The following is a 23,565-nucleotide window of genomic DNA, read 5'->3' as shown; positions in this document are numbered from 1 at the left end:
CATGCAACAATTCTGTATTGAATTTAATATGTATTTTACTTAACTTTCTCCAGTTTCACACATAAGATCTCATTAAAAACCCTGAAGAAAGCTTCTGTCTTGGGTGATTTTTGAGAAGTTGTTTAACTCTGCAGTAGATTAATATCAAAAGCCATCATAGCAACATAAAGGCAGAATCCAGAATCCACGGCCTGAGTTCTAGTTGCTGTTTACTGTCTCATTAAGACTTTCCAGATTGCTATGGTATTCAAGCCTCCAATTTAATTGATTTTACAGCATCAAAAAAAGTGTGGCTGGGGGGGACCTGAGATGTCTGGATTGGAGACAAAGAAGAGAAAATCTGCAGATGCTGGAAATGCAGGCAACACACTCAAAATGACCTACTCCTCACCCTTTTTTTTCCAGTCCTGCTGAAGGGTGACAACCCAAAATGGTCGACTGTACTTTTTTCCCATAGATACAGCTGGCCTGCTGAGTTCCTCCTGCATTTTATGTGTGTTGCAGGACTGGAGGTAAGGGTTAGGGAATGCAAATAAGTGTTGATGGTGGGCTGAATCATATCCAGATTTGGCTTTTAACCAAATCCACTGCTAAATCTGCCTTTATAGATATTTTGTCAATAAACCGTAGGAACAAATTCCCAAGCTTCCTGTTTGATGGAACTCTTATTGGTTGACTATTAGAAATTGATACATTATAATTTATGATTTTGATTTGGTTGGTTGAAAGGGAGTATTTGGGACCCAAACTAGTACTCTAATAGATATGAAAGCTGAAGTAAATATTGAAGTTAGATCAAGCAAGTGCAAAAGGTAAGGGCAGAACTGGGAGTGTGGTATGTCTGATAGGCCAAGCTATACTTACTGTAATCCAGGATATGCTCTGCATTCATCTACGTTGCCTCACAAGTCAAATAATTAAACTCAGAGCAATGGATTCGTGCAGAGGATTGTGAAATTATAGCTATTACTGAAATATGATGGAGGGATGGGCAAGACTGGTAGCTCAATTTTCCAATGTATCAGTTCTTCCAGTTTGTCCGAGTTGGGGGTGAGAGAAGAAGACCATCATGGCAGAATTTAGAAAGGATATCCCTGGGGAACATCCAGTAAGGTCATATGGGAAAACTTCAAAATAAGAAAGAGTTGATCACATTGACAGGATTATAATAAAAGCCCTCCAATAGTCACCAGGAATTAGAGAAGCAAATTTCTAGGGAAATTACAGGTGAGTATGGGAATAATAGAGTTTTGATAGTAAGTGATTTTCACTTCCCTAATATTGACTGACACTGCCATAGTACTAAAGGAGTAGGTAAAGCAGAATTTGTTAAGTTTGTCCAGGAAATTTTTCTGAAGCAATTATGTAGATGGCACTATTAGAGAAAGGACAACATTTTACCTCCTCTTAGGGAATAAGGCTGGACAAGTGGTTGATGTGTCAGTAGGGGAGTACTTTGGGAACTGTGATCATAATTCCATTAGTTTTAGGACAGTAATGAAAAAAATATGACTGGACCTCAAGTTGAAGTCTTACATTGGGGAAAGACTAATTTTGATGATAATTCAGATAGGAATTCGCAAAAGTTGACTGGGAAAGATCACTTGCAGGCGAAGGTATGTCTGGCAAGTGGGAGGTTTTCTAACATGAAATAGGAAGAGTTTAGGGCCAGCAAGATTTGCAAACATTTGTTGTTAAGAGATATTAAGAGTCTGGTCAGCAAAAAGGAGGCAGCTGAATCAAGCTAGTCCCTTGAGGATTATAAGAAGTTAAGTTAAAAAAGGGGTCATGAGATATACCTGGTAGATAAACTAGGTAAGCCCTAAGATATTCTTTAAGTATATTAAGAGCAAAAAATAGCCTGCTGAGTTCCTCCAGCATTTTGTGTGTGTTGAGTGAAAGTACAGACCCCTTTACGAATCAGTGTGGTAAAGTATAAGAAGAACCATAGGAAATAGTCAAAGTCTTAAATGAATACTTCTCTATATTTACTGTGGAAAAGGATATGGAAGCTAGTAGGTTTAAAGAAGAGCTCCTGGAGTAGTATATCAGCGCTACAAATGAGGAGGTATTGGAGGTGTTCAAACGCATAAAGTTGGATAAACCCTTGGGTATCACCCACCTGACTAGGTGTATCCTTTGTTATTAAGGGAAATACAGAGTGGTTTTCAGGGGCCTTTGTTAGCCATAAGAGAGGTGTTGGCCTGCAATATCCCCATATTTAGCCTTGGCATGGTAGACATCCACCAGTGAGTTGTACGTGAATCAATGCATTTCTGATATCAGTCAGTGCCTGTACCCTGCACCACAGAGGTGCTGATTTCAGTCCTAGTCCACTGCTCTACTCCAGACTGAGTCCAAGTGTGGAGATCAGTCACAGTGAGTAAAAGCGTTACTGTAGATACAAACAACAGGAATTCTGCAGATGCTGGAAATTCAAGCAACATACATCAAAGTTGCTGGTGAACGCAGCAGGCCAGGCAGCATCTATAGGAAGAGGTGCAGTCGACGTTTCAGGCCGAGACCCTTCGTCAGGACTAACTGAAGGAAGAGTGAGTAAGGGATTTGAAAGCTGGAGGGGGAGGGGGAGATGCAAAATGATAGGAGAAGACAGGAGGGGGAGGGATGGAGCCGAGAGCTGGACAGGTGATAGGTAGAAGGGGATACGAGAGGATCATGGGACAGGAGGTCCGGGAAGAAAGACGGGGGGGGTGACCCAGAGGATGGGCAAGAGGTATATTCAGAGGGACAGAGGGAGAAAAAGGAGAGTGAGAGAAAGAATGAGTGCATTAAAAAGAGTAACAGATGGGGTACGAGGGGGAGGTGGGGCCTAGCGGAAGTTAGAGAAGTCAATGTTCATGCCATCAGGTTGGAGGCTACCCAGACGGAATATAAGGTGTTGTTCCTCCAACCTGAGTGTGGCTTCATCTTTACAGTAGAGGAGGCCGTGGATAGACATGTCAGAATGGGAATGGGATGTGGAATTAAAATGTGTGGCCACTGGGAGATCCTGCTTTCTCTGGCGGACAGAGCGTAGATGTTCAGCAAAGTGGTCTCCCAGTCTGCGTCGGGTCTCACCAATATATAAAAGGCCACATCGGGAGCACCGGACGCAGTATATCACCCCAGTCGACTCACAGGTGAAGTGATGCCTCACCTGGAAGGACTGTTTGGGGCCCTGAATGGTGGTAAGGGAGGAAGTGTAAGGGCATGTGTAGCACTTGTTCCGCTTACACGGATAAGTGCCAGGAGGGAGATCAGTGGGGAGGGATGGGGGGGACGAATGGACAAGGGAGTTGTGTAGGGAGCGATCCCTGCGGAATGCAGAGAGAGGCGGGGAGGGAAAGATATGCTTAGTGGTGGGATCCCGTTGGAGGTGGCGGAAGTTACGGAGAATAATATGTTGGACCCGGAGGCTGGTGGGGTGGTAGGTGAGGACCAGGGGAACCATATTCCTAGTGGGGTGGTGGGAGGATGGAATGAGAGCAGATGTACGTGAAATGGGGGAGATGCGTTTAAGAGCAGAGTTGATAGTGGAGGAAGGGAAGCCCCTTTCTTTAAAAAATGAAGACATCTCCCTCGTCCTAGAATGAAAAGCCTCATCCTGAGAGCAGATGCGGCGGAGACGGAGGAATTGCGAGAAGGGGATGGCGTTTTTTCAAGAGACAGGGTGAGAAGAGGAATAGTCCAGATAGTTGTGAGAGTCAGTAGGCTTATAGTAGACATCAGTGGATAAGCTGTCTCCAGAGACAGAGACAGAAAGATCTAGAAAGGGGAGGGAGGTGTCAGAAATGGACCAGGTAAACTTGAGGGCAGGGTGAAAGTTGGAGGCAAAGTTAATAAAGTTAACGAGTTCTGCATGCGTGCAGGAAGCAGCGCCAATGCAGTCGTCGATGTAGCGAAGGAAAAGTGGGGGACAGATACCAGAATAGGCACTGTAGATACAACTTGTAAACACAAGAGATTCTGCAGATGCTGGATATACAGAGCAACACACACAAAATGATGGAGGAACTCAGCAGGTCAGGCAGCGTAAATATTCATTTTAGATAACATCAGATGGAGGCACACAAATTACTTGTACCAAATAGTACACTCCTTCTCACCTACTTTCTGGAAACAAGCACTTTTTCAGGAAACACTTAATGTACATTTGATCAAATTGATCGCAACGCTATTCTCTCTTCATATCATCCCTAATTTTGTTTTCAGGGAAAACGGAATCAACATTTATTAACAATCTGAGTTCAAAGATTCCTGTTGACTTTGTCAAGTATGAATTAAAATGTAACTTGTGATATCACTGGCCAATTATTCACACATGACTGACTATATTTAATAAAAACTTCTAGCAAAAGGCAAACTACCTAATTTCCTGCAAATGTATTGTATATACAGTATAAGTGCTTTACAAATGCAGGGGGATGATTTCCTACATGTCTTAACCACGTAACAGAGCAAGAAGTTAGTTGACACCAGTAATTTTGAAACCTCTGTGGTACAATGCGCTGGCAGGGGAAGCTAAGGATAGGCTGACCAACAAAGAACACTTGGCTGTCAGCTCTTCACTGGGCCATCAGCTAATGGTAAGGATATTTCAGACCAATGCCAATGTTGTTACTGTATCCCTTCCCGTTCCTTCTCCAAACTGTATTTATTACATGTATTATTAGTAGAATAAAAATGATATTTTGTGTTCTACCTTTTAAATGCTCTCATGTAATGAGGAGTAATGAAAATTTACCTCCCACAAAGGTCTTCTCCAGATAATCAATAATTTGGTTGTAGTCACTAATGATATTGTCCCCATGGATTATCACCGGCACTTCTTCACCTAAATTCAGCCGCATAAACCATGGTTCTTTATGTTCAGTTAATGGTAAACTGACGTCACGTTCATCACACAGCACGCCTTTCTCTGCAATCAGTAAACGAACCTGAAACGAAGAGGCAGTTTTCAGATGGCTTGTTAATTATAGAAAACAAATGAAAATCAATACCGAACTAATGGTGAAGAGAGGGGATGTATATTTAGATTTGATAGCACGTATTTACTGAAGATTTTAGAGACTTCCCAAAAACCTGTCTCATACATCCCATTATTTCTACTAGTGGTTTCAGTGATTCTTTTTAACCACAGTCCAGCTACTGTTGCAGCTTCAGTCCCTGGGTCCTTTCCATGGCATTGGTTTGAATAAAAATAACTTGCATTAGTAATGAATTCTGATTTTGATTCATATTTCATGCTGTGATAAATAATACGTTGTGCAAATATTGCACAGGGCTAATTTCTACAGGAAGCATCTTGGATAGTCTGAATACATTAATTTGCATGGCTAACATGTGTATCATAAGAAGGTTATTAATGGCACAGTGGGCTTTATTTTTGAGACAAATAGCAAATTTGTGATTGTAAAGACCAAGTAAAGATTAGCTGTTTCATAGAAACATAGAAACATAGAAAATAGGTGCAGGAGTAGGCCATTCGGCCCTTCGAGCCTGCACCGCCATTTATTATGATCATGGCTGATCATCCAACTCAGAACCCAGCCTTCCCTCCATACCCCCTGACCCCTGTAGCCACAAGGGCCATATCTAACTTCCTTTTAAACATAGCTAATGAACTGGCCTCAACAGTTTGCTGTGGCAGAGAATTCCACAGATTCACCACTCTCTGTGTGAAGAAGTTTTTCCTAACCTCGGTCCTAAAAGGCTTCCCCTCTATCCTCAAACTGTGACCCCTCGTTCTAGACCTTCCCAACATCGGGAACAATCTTCCCGCATCTAGCCTGTCCAATCCCTTTAGGATCTTATACGTTTCAATCAGATCCCCCCTCAATCTTCTAAATTCCAACGAGTACAAGCCCAGTTCATCCAGTCTTTCTTCATATGAAAGACCTGCCATCCGAGGAATCAATCTGGTGAACCTTCTTTGTACTCCCTCTATGGCAAAGATGTCTTTCCTCAGATTAGGGGACCAAAACTGCACACAATACTCCAGGTGTGGTCTCACCAAGGCCTTGTACAACTGCAGTAGTACCTCCCTGCTCCTGTACTCGAATCCTCTCGCTATAAATGCCAGCATACCGTTCGCCTTTTTCACCGCCTGCTGTACCTGCATGCCCACTTTCAATGACTGGTGTATAATGACACCCAGGTCTCGTTGCACCTCCCCTTTTCCTAATCGGCCACCATTCAGATAATAATCTGTTTTCCTATTTTTGCCACCAAAGTGGATAACTTCACATTTATCCACATTAAATTGCATCTGCCATGAGTTTGCCCACTCACCCAACCTATCCAAGTCACCCTGCATCCTCTTAGCATCCTCCTCACTGCTAACACTGCCACCCAGCTTCGTGTCATCCGCAAACTTGGAGATGCTGCATTTAATTCCCTCATCCAAGTCATTAATATATATTGTAAACAACTGGGGTCCCAGCACTGAGCCTTGCGGTACCCCACTAGTCACCGCCTGCCATTCTGAAAAGGTCCCGTTTATTCCCACTCTTTGCTTCCTGTCTGCTAACCAATTCTCCACCCACACCAATACCTTACCCCCAATACCGTGTGCTTTAAGTTTGCACACTAATCTCCTGTGTGGGACCTTGTCAAAAGCCTTTTGAAAATCCAAATATACCACATCCACTGGTTCTCCCCTATCCACTCTACTAGTTACATCCTCAAAAAATTCTATGAGATTCGTCAGACATGATTTTCCTTTCACAAATCCATGCTGACTTTGTCCGATCATTTCACCGCTTTCCAAATGTGCTGTTATCACATCCTTGATAACTGACTCCAGCAGTTTCCCCACCACCGACGTTAGGCTAACCGGCCTATAATTCCCCGGTTTCTCTCTCCCTCCTTTTTTAAAAAGTGGAGTTACATTAGCCACCCTCCAATCCTCAGGAACTAGTCCAGAATCTAACGAGTTTTGAAAAATTATCACTAATGCATCCACTATTTCTTGGGCCACTTCCTTAAGCACTCTGGGATGCAGACCATCTGGCCCTGGGGATTTATCTGCCTTCAATCCCTTCAATTTACCTAACACCACTTCCCTACTAACATGTATTTCGCTCAGTTCCTCCATCTCACTGGACCCTCTGTCCCTTACTATTTCTGGAAGATTATTTATGTCCTCCTTAGTGAAGACAGAACCAAAGTAATTATTCAATTGGTCTGCCATGTCCTTGCTCCCCATAATCAATTTCACTGCACTTTGCAAATAATGAGATTGTTACTAAAATTAACCAGTGTATTAATGCAATGAGAATGTTACTACATCCTCCCAATATCTTTTGGCATAGTATAATTAACTTGATCATTTATACCGTGGCCATTCTGGCTCCTTGTTCCAGGTAAGGAAACTTACCAGTCAGGTTGTACCTTCAGCAATCCCATTAGAGATCACTTTACCTACTTCAGGTATTCAGAAAACTATTCACATGTGGATGCATTGTGTCACATGACATCCAGTCCAGTAACAGAGTCAGAGAAAGCTCACTTCAAGTGGAATATTGGAACAATCATATAATGTTTTTGTCAACATGACAACTCACATATTTTGTTGTTATTACCATTGGATCATTTGTGGATTCAGTTCTGTGCCATGAAAAGCAAGTTCAAATAGGTTGAGATTCTCCAAATGGTCATGTCTTCATGCAGCAAACAATATTTTTCTAAAGGTTGGGCATGAATTTCTGTTTTTCTACATATTATATCCTTTATAGGGGAGTTGTGATGATGAAAATAATAATAATAATAATAACATCGGTTCTTGAAATCTGAAATAGTCAGAGAAAAGCTCAAAATACTTGAGAGGTAAAGTAGCATCAGTGAAAAAAAGAAACTGTGTTAATGTTTTATCAGAACTGGGAACAAGGAAACAAGTAGATTTGAAGTTGCAGAAAGAGGGGGAGGTAATGGATAGAATAAAGTGAATATCTCTGCTAGACTGAAGATGGAGTTTCCCTGTGGATAAGATTGAGCTGGTCAATTGGTTAATAGTTTATTGAGGGAAATCGGTGAATAAAAGGACATAAAGGCTATGGAATGAGAATAGTTGGAGGTAATACTCTGATTCAGGTTCAGTTTCAGTTTAATTTATCACATGTATATCGAAGACGGAGGCGGAGCGGAGTGATGATGTCGCTAAACGGTGACTCCTTCGCTTGCATCTTTGGAAACAGTGCTATTTCCATCCTTAATATCTTTATTTTTCCATTTCAGGGTTCTTTTGAAGACCCTGACCTGGAGTTACACGCTGACTACGGTTCTTTGCAGGGAATGGGACCCGCTCTCAGGGTTTCATAACCAGCCATTGTTGTTCAGCACGCCAAGGGCTCAGCCTAAGAGTCCAGCTCGGCTTTGGAGGCCTCGGGGCTCTGGAGATGGGTGGATCGAAGGTCGGTGTCATGGCAGGAGACTTGTGTATCGTCAGGCGAGCCAGAATATCTACGGCTATGTGCCCAGATCTTTGGGCTCAAAAAAAACCAATGTAACGGCCTTTTAACATCGTAAACCAATGAGTTGTTTGTTATGTCTCCCTGCTCGCTGTGAAAATGGAGACATCTCATTCTCCCTTATTAGGGAGAGAGAGGTCCTGTGGTATGTCAAATACCAGGTGAAATGCGAAGACTTTGGGGTAACTGCAAGTCTGTGTCTTTGCTGTTGCTTTGTTCACACTTGAGTGCTCGGTGGCGGGTTGATGGTGGGGGGAGGGGGATTGTTGCTTGCTGCTGATTACGCACGGGAGGGGGGGAAGCTGGGGGGATCTTTGGGGTTCTATCATTTAACTATTGTTCATTCTTTGAGTCACTCTTCTGTTTTCATGGATGGTTGCGAAGAAAGAGCATTTTAGGATGTATATTGTATACATTTCTCTGATATTAAATGTACCTTTGAAACCTTTGAAACATACAGTGAACAACCAAAGTTCTCAAGGATGTGCTGGGGGCAGGCAACAAGTGTTGCCACACATTCATGACTTTGAATGATGTTCAGAGTAGAACAGATGATGATTAGAGTTATTCTGATTACGAGAGGAGGGATAACTGATTCTGAGAAGTGTGTTGTGCTGAGTAGTTTGTTACTCAGGGATACGCCTCTTAGAGTTGAACTGCACTTCACTCAGAGATAGGGACCTTTCTGCCCACTGTCAGTTAAAAGTTTTCACAGGACCAGTGGCCATAAATAGAATGACTTTTGAGAAATGGTGGTAGGCAGCCTTGTGACACTGATTTTCTTCTTCCAAACTGACTGATCACAGGCCCTTCATCCAATTCTATTTAAACCAGAAATAGAACTGTAAAAATGTATTTCTCATTTGAAACCTTGCGTGCTCCCAATGCTTCCTTTCTTGGGAATTAAGTTTCAGCTATACATTCCAAAAATACTTCACCAGCTAACAAGCACTTTAGGATGTTTTTGGATTGTGAAGGATGCTACATAAGAACAATTTTATTCTGATGTTGCAATTTCAAAACATGGCATTGATTCAAAACTTCAAATATTTAATGTAAGTGTAGTCTTAATGCTCTGTCTCATTTCTGTATCACAAAAATATAGGCATTCATTAGGATGAAGAACTGAGAGAAACATTAAAGAGATAATATAGCATTCTGTTATTGTTTTACCTTTTACTGCCTTGATATAACATGTCATGGTCTGTATGAATAAGATGGCACTGGTGATGCCCAACCACTACTTATCGGCGGCAAAAAAAACAAAAGAAAGGAAACTACTATATACCTTATTAATAACACATTATTAATAATGATCAATGCTAACAATGGAGAGGTGAGCAAATGATGGCAAAGCAAATGAAGACGCAGGCAAGGCATGGTCATGGGAGGTGGCGTCAATACAGAGTCGTGGCATCCCCAAGAGCGAGGAAAGTTCCGATGTTTGATCGATTTTAGTGCCGCCGAATTGAAAAGTTTGGTTACGGGCTGTATCTTGGGGAAGCAGGGTTCATGCCCCAGAATGATCGGAGAGTGAGGGACGACCTGATCTTTGAATGATTTAAGCACAGGGCCAGATCAAAAAAGTTAGGGTGTTGAGACTGGAGCTGAGGTGGTGAGGGCCGGTTCTGCTCTCTCTGCAATGGTCACTCGGCTCTGCGCTGAACTGAAACTGCAGTGCAGTGGTGTTTGGCCTTGTCCTTCATAAAACCCCGGTTCTGATGCAATTTGCTTACTTTTATTGTTTGGCCAATTTGTTTTTTTTTTCTCTCTCTCTCTGCATATTAGGTGTTTGACGGTCTTTTTTTAATAGCTTCTTTTGGAATTCTTGGTTTTGTGGCTGCCTGTAAGGAAGTGAGTCTCAAGGTTGTATAATGTATACATACTTTGATAGTAAATGTACTTTGAACTTCGAATAATGGAATAATTGCTTTAGACAGAGGGTAGTGAATTTGTGGAATTCATTGCTACAGATGGCTGGTGGCCAAGTAATTCGGTATATTTAAAGCAGAGGTTGATAGGTTCTTGATTAGTAAGGCTGTCAATGATAACAGGGAGAAGGCAAGAGAGGTTGAGAAGGAAAATAAATCTGGTATGATCAAATACTGGAGCAGATTCAATGGGCTGAATGCTCCTGTATCTTATGGTCTTAACGGACACTATGCAAGATAAGCTTTTCAGTGTAGCTCGGTACATGGGACAATAATAAACCAATTCCTAAAACAAAAAATAATAACTCTATGGGTCTTCCCCAAGTTATAGACTTATGAATCATGGATATCTGGTACACACAAAAGAATGTTTGGGATGGATTTGCCAGCTGCTGGTGGGATTGTATGCATCATCTGCCAGATGGAATTGAGACATTTTTGGGTGCCTTCTCTCACCACTGATCCAGACCAATCTTGCACTTGGCTCAACCAAGTAGAGCTGGGAGTACTGAGCAGACTGACTCACTCACTGAGTCAGTGAGGCTGGCTGGCAGCTGATCTTCCCACGCCTGCTCACTCTCCTGTCACAGCTGTCTGCATGACCCCTTCTCACAAACTGTTTGCTGCTTTTGTTCACTTCAGTGTATGGTTTGAGTTATGAACAATTTTCAGGAAATAGAACTCTGATATACCCTGGGGACTGTCTGTAGAGTGGGTAACTAGGCAGAAAGATTAATAAAGCTCTCAGCAAAGTCTATTGCATTATCAAATCTTGCATAAACTAACCGCTGACTTGTAAATTTTATACTGACCTCCAAAAGTAATATAATATTTCGTTAGGCATTTTTGGAGTAAGCAGATCAATTGCACAAGTTTGAGTTCAGTTTTTAATCTCAAGAATCATGCAATTAAGGTTATTTGACCCATCAACCTGGTATTTCCACAGACAGCCTAGAATATGTACAATCGGAGGAGGAAGGTCCAAGAATATCCCCTAAAACAACTTCCTGTTTAAGATGGTGTTACCGAACGCATGTGACAGCTCAGTGATAGTTCAACAGGCAAGAAATTTGACTAAAAACATTACTAATAATACCTTTTCTGAAGTAAATTGTGGTAAATTATCACAGAAAAAAGGGGAATGAAGGCACAATGAATTCAAGGGATCAATGTGCTGGTACATTGCAGAATCGACACAAACGGACTGAGCCATTTGGAGAGGAAAAGTTAATCCAGATGTATTCCAATGCCCATACAACTGGCCCGGGTGCAAGGTTGGATCACTCAAGGTGCAGAGCTGATTTGGAGAAATGAGGAGTGGCTTTCGGCTGCGCGGTGAAATCTGGGCCTGAAACAAGTCGCTGGGCGGCATGTCTAGGCCCAGTATGTTTCACTGTGCTGGTGCCAAATACAACATACTGTTTGGACAATTTCAATGTTAGCCCAGTTAGACTGGAAAGACGTCGCTCACTCTCCCGTGATGTTCATCCCTCTCTCCATAGCACTGAGGCTAAGAAGACTGCCGCAGCTACTGTGCTCTGTGCCTGCTAATATGATAGCTGATACCAAGGCTTTGGGCCTTCTCCGGGCTGCTCCAGAGTTTGGATCTAAGGACATATTTTGGTTTGGAATATTGTTGGACACCTCTACTGTTTGCATGATTTGTGTTTTTTTTTTCACTTTCTCTGCACATTGGGTGTTGCTCTGTATTTTTTTAAATTCAGTTCTTGTAGAGTTCTTGCCTTGTGGCTGCCTGTAAGCAAACAAATCTCAAGGTTGTATAATTTACGCATTCTTTGATAATAAATGTACTTTGATCTTGACGTTGATCTTTGAACGCTAGTGATGGAAATCCCAGTGATGACAGCCTGTGTGCTCAAGCATTCACAACCATGTTCAGAAGTACCAAGTAGATGATCCAGCTTGACTTCCTCCTGAGGAGCCCACTTTCACAGAATCCCAGTCTCCAGCCAGTTTGGTTCATTTCGTGTGATTTCGAGAAACAGATGAGAGCTCTGTAACAGCAGTGACTATGGGAGTGAACAACATGCCACTTGTAATACTGAAAACCGGTGCTCCAGAGCAAGCACCATCTCCCTTTCAGCACAAATAAAACACTGGTGTTTACTTGCAACAGTAGAGTCCACAAAATACAGAACATAACCAATTCTGCTAATTATTACCCAAATCATCTGCAAGATGAAGAATGTTGCCATCAACAGTGCTTTCACCACAGGAGTTCCACAGAGAGTGTTTCAAGTCCAACTATCTTCAGCTGCTTCATCAATATGTTGTTCCCTATATCATAAGGTTAAAAGTGAGGTGTTTGCTGATGATCAAACTATGTTCATATCCATTGTCAATTTCTTAGCAAATGATACACCCAAGTCTGAAAGCACAGAACCTAGTCAAAATTAGGTGTGTGACAATAAGTGGCAAGTAACATTCACACCACAGAAGAACCAGGCAATAACCATCTCCAATATGAGTCAAATGACCTACCCTGACAATCAATGGAATAACCATCGCTGAGTGCCTCACCATTGATATCCAGGAAAGTCAAAAAGTCAGTCAAAATAGAGTTCATTGTCATATGCAGAAGTACATGTATGCACGGGTGCAGTGAAAAACTTAGTTGCACCTAGTGTCACATCAGCTGCATTCTCACGAGAAACAGAAATTAAGCATAAATCATACAACTTGCTTACAAGAAGATCACTATTGGCCTGAAACTCAACCAAGCAGGCACATCAATGCCAATTCTATAAGAGCAGATTAAAGGCTGGGTATGCTGTGGTGATTGCTGCACCTCTGGACAATTTAAAACATTTTCACCATCTTGTGCAGGGGTTTCCAACCTGGGGTCCATGAACCCCTTGCTTAACGGTATTGGTCCATGGAATAAAAAAGATTGGGAACCCCTGATCTAGTACAAGTCATGAGCATGATGGAATACTTGCCTGATGAGTAGAGCAACAACAACTTAAGAAGCACAACAGCACTCAAGCAAAGCTCCCAACTTAACATGTAGCCAATCCATCGTCTTAAACTTTCATTCATTTCATGACTGGCACATTGTGGCTGAAGTACGTATCATCTAAAATGCACTGTAATTACTCACCTAGGCTAATCCAAGCTAATAATCTCTACTACAAAGGACAAAGAGAACAGATACACAGGAACACCAACATCTGCCGATTGCTCTCCCAACTGCACACCATTCACACTTGGAAATATATTGCTGGCCTTGATACAATGGTCAGATCACAAAAATGATTAAAACAATAAAAAATCTTATCGGGGATTTCATCCATCTTATCCTCTTAAATGAAAATTGTTCAAAAGACAGAATATCCATCATTCCACACTTGTACCAATGAACACAGGCTGGTTTCCATGAGCATCACCTTTCACTCTCTAAATACTACAAGACCATGAAAAAGCACCAGTTAGGCCAGTTTCTTCCCAGAATATTATCTAGTTCATTTATATGAAACATGATGGATAAAAGCTGTAATATTAATCAATGACCTAAAACTCAACCACTTACAATGAAGGCGTTAAACAAGGGTGAGTTATTGCCCCACTCTTTTTCTCAATCTTTCTTGTCACAGCATTTTTTTAACAAAATAAACTTTATTCATAATAAAAGATTTACAAGAATAAACCATGCAATGCCTTTTCATTCTTTCATTCACGGTCAATGCATTAGCTAGAGCTTTATTACAATCTTTAAAACCAATAGGACTGTTGCCACTTATGTGGCTCCCTGAGCTGGTACACTACTGCAATATTTGAGGGGCTTCCTCATTCAAAAAAGCCCCTCCATGTCCAGTAGTGGAATAATCTTATGCTGAGGTCCTCCCCCACTGAACCCTTGCGGTGACTGCAGCAAACATTAGTGCGTCCCTCAGCGTGTACTCCTGCAGCCTGGGATGTGCCAGTCTGCAGCATTCCTCTATGGACATCTTAATTTAACAGTAGACCAACAAGTTTCAGGCAGACCAAAGGGAGTCTTTCACGGAGCCGTTGATCTGCCAACAGCACTTGACGTCCATCTCTCTGTGTGTCTCTGGAAATAGCCCCTAGTTCAGAGAGAGTCTTCTTTCATGCAGTTACTCTGAATTAACCATGACACAGGGCCTTTGCTGCTTTCTCCGCACCTTTTATCCTTCCTGATGGCTTTGGCAGAGTTCAATACAGCACACAGACAAGGCAGGGAAGAGTGACTGTATCTCACCTCCAACAATCTTTCTAGAAGTGTAGAGCAAACCTTCAAAACTAATGTGAAACTGTTCAACTTAGAATCAATACACTTTAAAAGGTTACCTGAAACCTGATAACACTTGTATTTATGCATGCTGATTGGCCATGCCCCAAACTATTGTCAATGCCTTCACTACAGCACACAGGAGGGAGGGCCTAACTCTTAATATCCACAAGATAAAGCTGATCCACCCACCAAATTATCTCTGATAATAAGGACTTAGCATAAGAGCCTGGAAAACATGGACCACTTCCAATATCTTGGAAGGCCCTTCAAAGTTCAAATCCAATTTATTAGCTAAGTACATATATGCCACCATATACAACCCTTTTAAGAGACTACTAGACAGGTATATGGAGGAATTTAAGGTTGGGGGTTATATGAAAGGCAGGGTTTAAGGGTTGGCACAACATCGTGGGCTGAAGGGCTTGTACTGTGCTGTACTATTCTATGCTTATGTTAACCCTGAGATTAATTTTCTTGTGGGCATACACAGTAAATCCATAATAGAATAATAACCATAAAAAACAATGAAAGACCACACCAACTAAGATGTTCAACCAGTGTCCAAAAGACAACGAACTGTGCATATACTAGAAGACAAAAAATATATAAATAAGCAAGAACCTGAAATGAAGAGTCTTTGAAAGTGAATCCATTGATTGTGGGAACATTTTAGTGAGCGGGCAAGTGAAGTTATCCCATTTGGTTCAAGTGCCTGGTGGTTGAGGAATAATAACTGTTCCTGAACCTGGTGGTGTGTGTCTTGAGGCTCCTGTATCTTCTTACTGATGGCAGCAGCAAGAAGAGAGGATGACCAGGGTGGTCGGTGTCCCTGATGATGGTTGCTGCTTTCCTGTGACAACACTCTGTGAAGATGTGCTCGGTGATTGGGAGGGCTTTAGCAGTGATGGACTGGGCCATATCCGTTCCTTTCTATTCAAGGGCTTTTTATTCAAGGGCATTTGTGTTTCCATACCAGTCTGTGATGGAGCCAGTCAATATACTGTACACACACATCAATAGAAATTTGTTTAAAGGTCATGCCAAATCTTCACAAACTCCTGAGGAAGTAGAAGTGCTGCTGTTCTTTCTTTGTAATTGCACTTACATGCTGGGCCTAGGACAAGTCATTTGAAATGATATGGAGGAATTTAAAGTTGCTGACCCTCTCCACCTGTGATCCTAAATGAGGACTGACTCATGGACCTCTGATTTTCTCCTCCTGAAATCAATAATCAACTCCTTAGTCTTGCTGACTTTGAGTGAGAGGTTGTTGTTGTGGCACCACTCAGCCAGATTTTCAATATCTCTCCGATATGCTGATTCATCACTACCTTTGATTCAGACTACAATAGTGGTGTCTTCAGCAAATTTGAATGTGGCATTGGAACTGTGCTTAGGTACACAGTTGTAAGTGTAAAGCGAGTAAAGCAGGGGACCAAATATACAGCCTTGTGGTGCACCTGTGCCAATGGAGATTGTGGAGGAGAAGTTGTTGCCAATCTGAACTGATTGGAGTCTGCAAGTGAGGAAATCAAGGATCCAATTGCACAAGGAAGTATTAAGGTCAAGGTCTTGAAGCTTATTGATTAGTCTTGAGGGGATGATGGTATTGAATGCAGAATTGTAGTCTCATCCATAGCTGCTCCAACATGCACAGTCCTGAGTTGGCATCGCCTGATGGAGTCCTTGAAGCACGCAAGCCTCCACATGACTTCAATGTCATGATCCAGGTTGTGGAGGACTTCATAAGAGGTGATAGCATTTAAGGTCTGCCATAATTGTTGAGCATCAGCTCAGAACTACCACTTTGTCCATGAGATGGCTTTCTGGAGATCGTACCTGGACCTCTTGTAACTCTCTTGGTCACCACACCAGACCTGAATGCCTCTGATCTGGTCCTCAGTAGTTTGCAGATCTCGTGGTTCATCCAGGGCTTTGGGTTGGGGAAGACTCTGAATGATTTTGTGGAGACACACTCATCTACAACTGTTTTTATAAAATTTATATGTACCTTAGCAACTGTTTATATGCATTTCTCAGTGAAGATGAAATTCATTGCACCAGCACAGCCTTCGGCTGACTGAGGAAAAGGGCATTTGAAAATCACGGCCTCAGACCTGGCACCAAAGTCAAGATCTACTGGGCACCTAAGAAGGCAGCAGTGATCAGAGTCCTCTATTCAAAAGGCAGCTGTTTTGAATTAACCGTGACACAGACCCTCTGCTTCTTTCTCCACACATTCTTTGCAAACCTACAGTCTGCCAACAGGCATGTCAGACCCACATGGCCTGCCCCAAAAGTGACATATCTGATTGCTAATCTGCTATCATTGTTCAGTAGCTCATATGCTTTAAACACTAACATCACCATTGCTGCACTGAGTGAGAATTCAAAAGCAGGAGGTGACCAGTTTAAAGAACAAAGCAATGAGTATACCATATTCTGGAGGGGAAATTCGGGCGAGGAATCCAATCAAGCATGAGCCCATTTGCTATCTCAGTGATTCTACCGCAGAATTAGTGAATACCTTATAATCCATTGACACACTCTAACATGGAACCAACATGATACTATCATCAGTGCACACAAAACAACCTTGGAAGCTACAGACGAATCCAAGGAAAGCTTCTACATTAACCTTCAAAACAAAGTGAGAGAACTATTTCTCCTCCGTAACTTCAACAGGGTCCTTCTTGAAGTAACCACACTATTTTGCCATGGTGGTTAGCAGGAATTGTAATGGGAACACCAGGATCAAAGTCCCACTTAAATTATTATCCCTGTCTAAACCAAGGACTACAAAGATGTTCACATTACCCATGTCATTGACTGTTGCCTGTTGGATGAATCAGAAACTGATCTGTAATGAAGAGGCTCTTGATTTCTCTTTCAAATGAAACCAGGAGGAGATTAACCATAAATATAAGGCATTCCTGGATTGGCTTCATCATTTCCTGTCAGAATCATCTTACGTATAGACACTCCTGTGCCTAGCATTACTTCATGAACATACAATCAATCTATGTACAGGTATATAAGCTATCTTATGTATTTATTTTTATTGCATTTTTTTATTTTTGTGTTCTTTATCTATTGAGTTTTTGTGCTGCATTGTATATGGAGTAACAATTATTTCATTCTCTTTTACACTTGAGTATTGGAAATGACATTAACCAATCTTGAAGCTTGAATTAGAAGCTCAATCTTTATGCATAAGAAAAGAAGCACTCTACAGGCACTGGAAGGCAGTCCAACAGAAACCCTGTGACCTAATGAACAGATGTTAGATGGAAAGAGTTGCACAAAGTTCTGCACTGATAGCCATGATATGTCTGGGTTCTTCAGTGCTGTAATACCATCTATGGACCAGACACCAAAGGTCCTATCCTATTGAGGGTGAAGAACAGAGGTCTACTCATAAGGAACCCCGAGGCCATTGATGCCAGCTGACAGGAACACTTCAAAAGTGTCTTCAACCACACTTTAGGAACACACTAAATTTCATTCTGTAGCAACCTAATTGGACCAATCTTGTTGCTACCCCTGACCAACAGGAAATTGAGAATGCTACATCCAAACTCAGGAATAACAACGCTTCAGAAGTGTCATTATCTCTGCTGAAATTCTGAACCTTAACATAAAATACTCCAGGCACAAATCCATAATCACATTGTTCCGTTCAGGGGTGAGAAAACATACAGAAAAATTCAGAGCTGGCATAATTGAAACTACCTTCAAGAAAGCAAATATCTGAACGCAGCAGGGTCTCTCTGCTAATTAAATACAGGGAAAGTGATTTCAACTGCCTCCTCACAAAGCTGTTCCCTAAAGGATAATGAGCATTCTGTGGCTCTAGAAACACAAACAATGTGATCTTCACTGAGCAGAATTTGAAGGAAATGCATGGAGTAAGCACCGTCTATTACACATGGCCATCTTCAACCTTACGAAAGCCATTAACTCCATCGATCTGTGCAGAGGAATTCATTTTCATCTTATGTTTGCCTCATGATGGCCTGCAAGTTATGATACCAACCATCAGGTGTGATATTCAGAACTTTAAAATAATGTATTAGGAGCCCATCAGTGTCCTGCATAAGCAGTGGAAAAAGTGACCACTGCACAAACTACATATCTGCCCTATCAGCCACCTTCTGCTGTACGTGTGGAAAGTCTGTGCTTCCTATTTTGGCCTTGTTACTCATCTCAGAACCCACAAAAAAAAGAGTGGAAGTAAGTCGTTCTTGATCCCAAGGAGTGGAAAAGGAGGAAATAATCAGACCAATGGATTCCATAGTGCTACACATATAGATAGATGAGCCCTCCAGGTAAACACTAACTACAATAATGTTCAAAACTAGCATTCATGTTTGGATTAGGAATATGCTAAAACAGTACAGGCCACTTGGATTCAGCAGTTACTCAATACAAAAGAACAGTATAGTGCAATGGGACCACAGTTAACAGTAACTATTTTGCAGACGTTTAGTGTAAAGCCCATTCTCAAATATACTTCAATGATATGTTGGAAATTGGCCTCTGAGAATGTACAAACATGAGTGCTACCTGCACACTGAAGCTTGATGGTGGTGGTTGGAGTGGCCTTGCTTCTAATGTGGAGGTGACGAGCCCCAATAGCTTCCCATTAGTTCCGGAGATTAACTTCACTTCAACAGGAAGCTTGTCAAAGAGGCAATGCAATATTGAAGTAATAAAGGTTGAAAAAAGGATTGGAACAGTAACATAGCTGGCATTTGAACAACTCAATAGTATACCCATTGACAAGAACCATGGCTTGAATTCCATCAGAAGATAGATGTTGAAAGGTATTTCAGAAGACAGCTAAACTGGAAAAGTAATCTCCTATTTTTCTTCTGTTGACAAAGTATTTTACCAGAGTAAAACATGCTCCACATATACAGCATGGTTCTTGGAGGAATCATGCAATGAAAATCATCCAATTGTCTCTTTCAAATGATGGAACCAAGATCATGACCATGGCATTGATTTCTGTCCATAATGAAATGATTAATTAAAAGCCTTGTCATGACATTATTTATGGCATGAAACAATTAAATACCTATATAGATACTACAATCATATTTGTCCCCTCTGAGTCAACATTGTGGCATCCCTAAGGTCCCTGGATATGGGTAATGAAGCTGTAATTTTGTGTACAAAGGTTTCTCTCTGAGGTTCCTTTTGTGTATGCTTATTCTGGTTGAGAGTGGTGAATCTCTGGAATTCCCAGACCAGCTTATTGGAAACACTTAACAGTGGAGGTAGATCTGCTTTTTGAAAGATTGGGGGACTGAGGGCTACTGGGATCTGGCAGATTGAGGTCTAGGGTAGATCAGCCATGAGAGTAATCAATATGGAGGAGATGTGTAGGATTGTGGAGCCTATTCCTGCTCCTATTTTCTTTTGTGTTCTTTTGCTTTGAGTTCTGAGACTTCAGCAGAGACTCTTCAGCTTTCTTAAAACTTTTATATGGCCGGAACATCCAAGGCTATAGAAGAGGAGCCAGAGAGGGGGAGAGTTTATCAAGGACAATTGCCAGAAAGGGCATCTTGATGAACTCTGCAATTGAATCTTTCCAATGATGCAATAGTCCTTGATTCCATGGCACAGAACAACATTCAGCCCAGTGTCACTACCAATCCAGACAGGCATGAGGTTGAAGAGATTCTAGGTCAACTGAAAACATCCAGACTTTTTTAACATAGCTTCTTTGCACCAGCATATTTCAAACTTCCAGGTTAATAAGTGTTCATAGCACTGATAAATTACAAAAAAAAAGAAAAATAGAATGGAAATTGAGGTCTCAGTAAAAAAAGTTATTATCTTTACACATGGTTTAGGAAAATTGCTTGTATAGTTTTTGATTAGAAAATATAGCAAATATATGACTGATAAAATGTTAAAATATCTATCTTACTTCAAGGAAACTACCTTATCCTTCAAATTCCAAAGTAATTTTAAGTTACATGCAGACAACTGGAGAGATGGGTTAAGGAGGATCAATCTCAGAGGGTCTATCCTGGACCCAATACATTGATATAATCATGGAGAAGGCATGTCAGAGGCTGTACTTCATTAGGAGTTTGAAAAGATTTGGTATGTTAGCAAAGAACCTTTCAAAGTATCTTTATATGCACAGTGTTCAGAGAGCATCAGCACATGGTATGGAGGCGCCAATGAACAGGGTCAAAAGAGCCTGCAGAGGATTGTAGACTCAACTTGCTCCAGCATGGACACAACACTACACAAGAGCATCTTCAAAAGCCAGTACTTCAAGAAGGTGGCGTCATTATTAAGACCCTTGCCATCTACAATATGTTCTCTTCTAATTACTACCATCAGGCCAGAGCTACAGGCACTTGAGTACTTGCACTCAACATTTTAGGAACAGCTTCTTCCCCTCCACCACCAGATTACCTCACTATTCCTCTTTCACATGCTTATTTATTTATCATAACTTAAAGAGATGTTTATATCTTACAGTGCACCGCTGCTGCAAAGCAACACATCTGATGACACACTGTATGTCAGTACCAATAAACTAGATTCTAATTCCTAGGTACAGATATGCAAGAGATTTTATATTGGTTTCATACACCTGATATTAAACAGCTAGGTCTTTAATGTTAAAGGAACCACAGAAAATGAAGACCACAATGGTGAAGATTAATGGTATGGATGTGATAGAAGAAATTGTCAATTGGTAGAGTGTCGAGTCCTTTAAGCAAAGAAGATAAGCCCCCTTGTTAATGAATAGTTCACTGCAGTATGTATCAGAAATACTAAAAACTCAGGGCAAGGCTTGCATGTAACATTTCCAGGCAAACATCAATACAGCAGAATCAAATGTTAATGTGTATGCAGGGGAATTGCATATTGGTGAAATGATGTATCAATTGATAGCTCAAGGGTCCATTGTAAGACAGAATTCATACAATGAGTTAAATGACTTCAAAAGCCCGAAAAGCTGATCATATGCAATATCTGAATGTGACATTGGATCCAGTTTCAGTCACATAAAGATGGCAAAATTGCTTATATATTATTGCCATGTTTCCTAATAAAAATATTTTCCTGTTACACTGAAAGGGAAAGAAGAACCCCTCGAAAACTTACACCGGTGCTACTGGTCAGGAACTATGCTTGATTGGAAAATTTTAAACATATATGAACAATGTCACGCGCAGACTTGTTTTACTTCCTGCAATTCTGCTAATGCTGGGGTACGGATGGAATTCTTCCGCGCATCGCAATGATCAGGTCAAACATCTTAAAGGACGATTATTTCTTGATGTATTAAAAAAAAGCCGAGAGCAAGTCGGAAATCTTTAGACGTGTCTTGGAGAGCAGATGTGGACACGGCAGGGGTCAACATTTTATACAAAACAGTGGAATGACATTCAGAATCAACCTGCACCGGAAGGTCTAATGTCGCTTGATGAAATCTAATTACAATGTCTTACTGCTTTATAATCTGAGTCGTACGGAAGTGTTTACATTGCCGTGTTGTTCTCACGGTTTTACCATATGCTGCTTCCCCTAGCACGACCACCCGAATGCCACACACGATCATCTGAGGAATTACTAAACCTTTGTCTGCATTATGCAACAATGCGATTGTGTACAGGTGCTCCGATGACGGAAGGAGCTCTTTACATTATTCCATGTTTTTTTTTTAATTTTTCGAGGCATGTTTGGGTATTGTTGCTGCTTTCCTACAAATAAAATTCCTCAGGTAAAACGAAGCATATCTCAGCGCTCAGTTTCATTATCTTCAATAACAAAAACCTTTCACACTACGTCCTATGAAACATCAGCACATTGTAATGAAAGCAACGAGGCGAATTCCGCAGATTGTAAGAACACGCTATAGGAAATGTTCAGAAAAAAATGTAACACGTTCTTTTCGTAAATGAAAACAAAGTAAGTGTATTAAATGAAGAGTGTCAAAACATAAATCTCTATAAAGTATTCCAGCTCTGTTATGCACTTTGTTACCGACCCCGAATTACAGTGTTTACCTTCTGTGAGCTGAAAGACTGGGTCCAGTGATACAAGACGATACCGTCACCGTCTTTTTCGTTTTTATCAGAGAGAAACCCCGCCTGTTCTTGAGCCGGAGTGCTGCTTTGTTCGCCCTCGCTGATTTTCCCATCGTTTTCAGTTGCTGAGATTGGCCACCAGCTACAGTTCGAAGCAGGAGAATTCTGAGACGCCATGACAGAAGGAAAAAGGGCGAGAAGCGAGGTGGGGAAGCATCAGCACCAGAGCCAGAAACAGGAAGAGACCCAACAACCTCCAACCTGTCACTGCATTTGAAATGTATAGTGTCTGGACGTGCGCGTATTTGTAAACTAATGCGTGTATGCTTCTGTTTAATTTAAAATTAAGATAATCTAAGATTGTACATGAACGTTGATAATTGTAGAATATTTGCTACGATTAGGATAGACTGCCTGAATACAACATTTTACAATCGAACATCCAATAGCTGAGTGCGGTTCAGTAGATTTCCATTAAATTATGTGCATATTGTGGGTAGCTTGCAGATGAAAGCTTATCACTGATTCTTAAGTAATCCAAGAGGTGCACCCAGTCGGTATGAATTAAGAGAAGAGCTATCCAGACTAATGTCACTTTCCTCTTTTAATCAATCACCTTGTAAACTACAGCACATTAGCTGCTCTTTCAGATGCTTTTTAAATGTCTTGTCGTTTTCTGTACCTACTTACTCTCATATAGAGAATTCCAAGCTCCCTAAGTGGCAATATTTAATTTAATCCCTCTCCCAATCCTGCTACTTATTGTTTCTATGCATTGACCTCAACAATAAGGGGAATAGATCCTTCTCATTCAGATAATTTATCATAAT

At 41.2% G+C, this 23,565-nt stretch overlaps 1 protein-coding gene across 2 annotated transcripts in view; it reads right to left on the bottom strand.

Moving 5' to 3' along the window:
- Window positions 1-23,143, bottom strand: part of gdap1l1 (ganglioside induced differentiation associated protein 1-like 1) — an 88,761-nt gene extending 65,618 nt beyond the window's left edge. For both annotated transcript variants that reach the window (XM_063030914.1, XM_063030902.1), the window contains exons 1-2: window positions 22,715-23,143; window positions 4,745-4,937 (exon numbers count right to left, since the gene is read on the bottom strand). In XM_063030914.1, the coding sequence (XP_062886984.1) occupies window positions 4,745-4,937; window positions 22,715-22,912 (391 nt within the window). In that variant the 5' untranslated portion in view covers window positions 22,913-23,143. The remainder of the gene's footprint in view (window positions 1-4,744; window positions 4,938-22,714) is intronic.
- Between the last annotated feature and the right edge of the window lie 422 nt (window positions 23,144-23,565).

The sequence above is a fragment of the Mobula hypostoma genome, chromosome 2, assembly GCF_963921235.1.
Source record: "Mobula hypostoma chromosome 2, sMobHyp1.1, whole genome shotgun sequence".
Taxonomy (NCBI): Eukaryota; Metazoa; Chordata; class Chondrichthyes; order Myliobatiformes; family Myliobatidae; genus Mobula; species Mobula hypostoma.
This window is presented reverse-complemented; position numbering and strand designations above follow the sequence as displayed.